Consider the following 1,506-nt stretch of genomic DNA (forward strand, 5'->3'; position numbering starts at 1 on the left):
ATGTTGGAACTTTTAACATCATATAATGAACAAGTAGGTGCTCTTGTTTTGGATAATGCTCCACAAAATGCTAAATACACCTCGCATCAAATTCAAAATGAAATTTTGCATGTCTTTGCTAGAAATGTTCAGTCTTCAATTCGTCATGAGATTGGTGATGCAAGATTTTGCTTAATTGTTGATGAAGCTCGAGATGAATCTAGAAGAGAGCAAATGGCCCTTGTTATTAGGTTTGTTGATAGAAGTGGATTTATACGAGAACGATTTTTGGATATAGTTCATGTCAAAGACACAACTGCTTCAACTCTTAAGAAAGAGATTTTCTTTGTTTTATCTCATCACAATCTTGATGTTCAAAATATTAGGGGCCAAGGGTATGACGGTGCTAGTAATATGCGTGGAGAGTGGAATGGATTGCAAGCTTTATTCATTAATGATTGCCCTTATGCATATTATGTACATTGCTTAGCTTATCAATTACAATTGGCTCTTATTGCTGCAGCTAGAGAAATATCTGATGTTCATATTTTTTTCAGAACTTGATTTTTATTATTAACATTGTTAGTGCTTCTTGCAAGCGTAATGATGAATTACGGGCTTTTCAAGCAGCTACAATTGAACATTTAGTTGATATTAGTGAGATTGAAACGGGTAAAGGAGTTAATCAAGTAGGTGATTTGCAACGACCTGGAGATAGCAAATGGAGTTCGCACTTCAAATCCATTTGCAGTTTGATAAAAATGTATGGGGCAACTTGCTTGGTTCTTGAAAACATCGCTTTAGATGGATCTACTTATTCTCAACGTGGTGATGCGGCTTTTTCATTTAAGTTGCTAATGTCATTTGATTTTGCATTCATTTTGCATATAATGAAGAATGTTATGGGAATTACTGATGTGCTTTGCCAAGCTTTGCAACAGAAATCTCAAGACATTTTAAATGCTATGCATTTGGTGACTACCACAAAGACTTTAATTCATAAGTTAAGAGATGATGGCTGGGAAACTCTTTTAGAAGAAGTGACATCATTTTGTAAGCATCAAGACATTGAAGTTCCTGATATGGATGCTTGTTTTTCTAGTGTGGGACGATCTCGCAGTAAAACAAAATCAATAACAGTTGAGCATCACTATTGAGTTGATATATTTACAGCTATCCTTGATCAACAGTTGCAAGAGCTAAATAATAGATTCAATGAGCAGACGATTGAGCTTCTTAAGTTGAGCGCAGCTTTAGATCCTAAAAATAACTATAAATTATTCAGTGTTGAAGATATATGCTTACTTGTTGACAAGTTTTATCCTGAAGACTTTTCTGACCAAGAAAAAACTCATTTGAGATTTCAGTTGCAGCATTATGAGCTTGATGTGCCCAATCATCCAAAGTTAAAGAATATGTCATCGATTACTGATTTATGTCAAAGATTGGATGAAACAGAAAAATCAACAATTTATCCACTCATTGACAGGTTGATTCGGCTTATTTTGACTCTTCCTGTTTCGACAG

The 1,506-nt window shown here is 34.7% G+C and overlaps 1 protein-coding gene across 1 annotated transcript; it reads left to right on the forward strand.

The window, feature by feature from the left end:
- LOC18094531 (uncharacterized) lies at positions 1–1,136 on the forward strand. Its single transcript, XM_052455932.1, has 3 exons — positions 1–230; positions 366–456; positions 537–1,136. Exons 1-3 carry the CDS (start codon positions 1–3, stop codon positions 1,134–1,136), a joined length of 921 nt encoding a protein of 306 aa, XP_052311892.1.
- Positions 1,137–1,506: the final 370 nt, after the last annotated feature.

The sequence above is a fragment of the Populus trichocarpa genome, chromosome 1, assembly GCF_000002775.5.
Source record: "Populus trichocarpa isolate Nisqually-1 chromosome 1, P.trichocarpa_v4.1, whole genome shotgun sequence".
Lineage (NCBI taxonomy): Eukaryota > Viridiplantae > Streptophyta > Magnoliopsida > Malpighiales > Salicaceae > Populus > Populus trichocarpa.

Bases quoted from the DNA above. Each gene is read 5' to 3' on its own strand.
- LOC18094531 (XM_052455932.1), top strand. From the start codon at position 1: ATGTTGGAACTTTTAACATCATATAATGAACAAGTAGGTGCTCTTGTT. The intron at 231-365 runs GTTTGTTGATAG...TCAAAATATTAG, and splicing joins CAAATGGCCCTTGTTATTAG to GGGCCAAGGGTATGACGGTG. The intron at 457-536 runs GTACATTGCTTA...TATTTTTTTCAG, and splicing joins ATTGCCCTTATGCATATTAT to AACTTGATTTTTATTATTAA.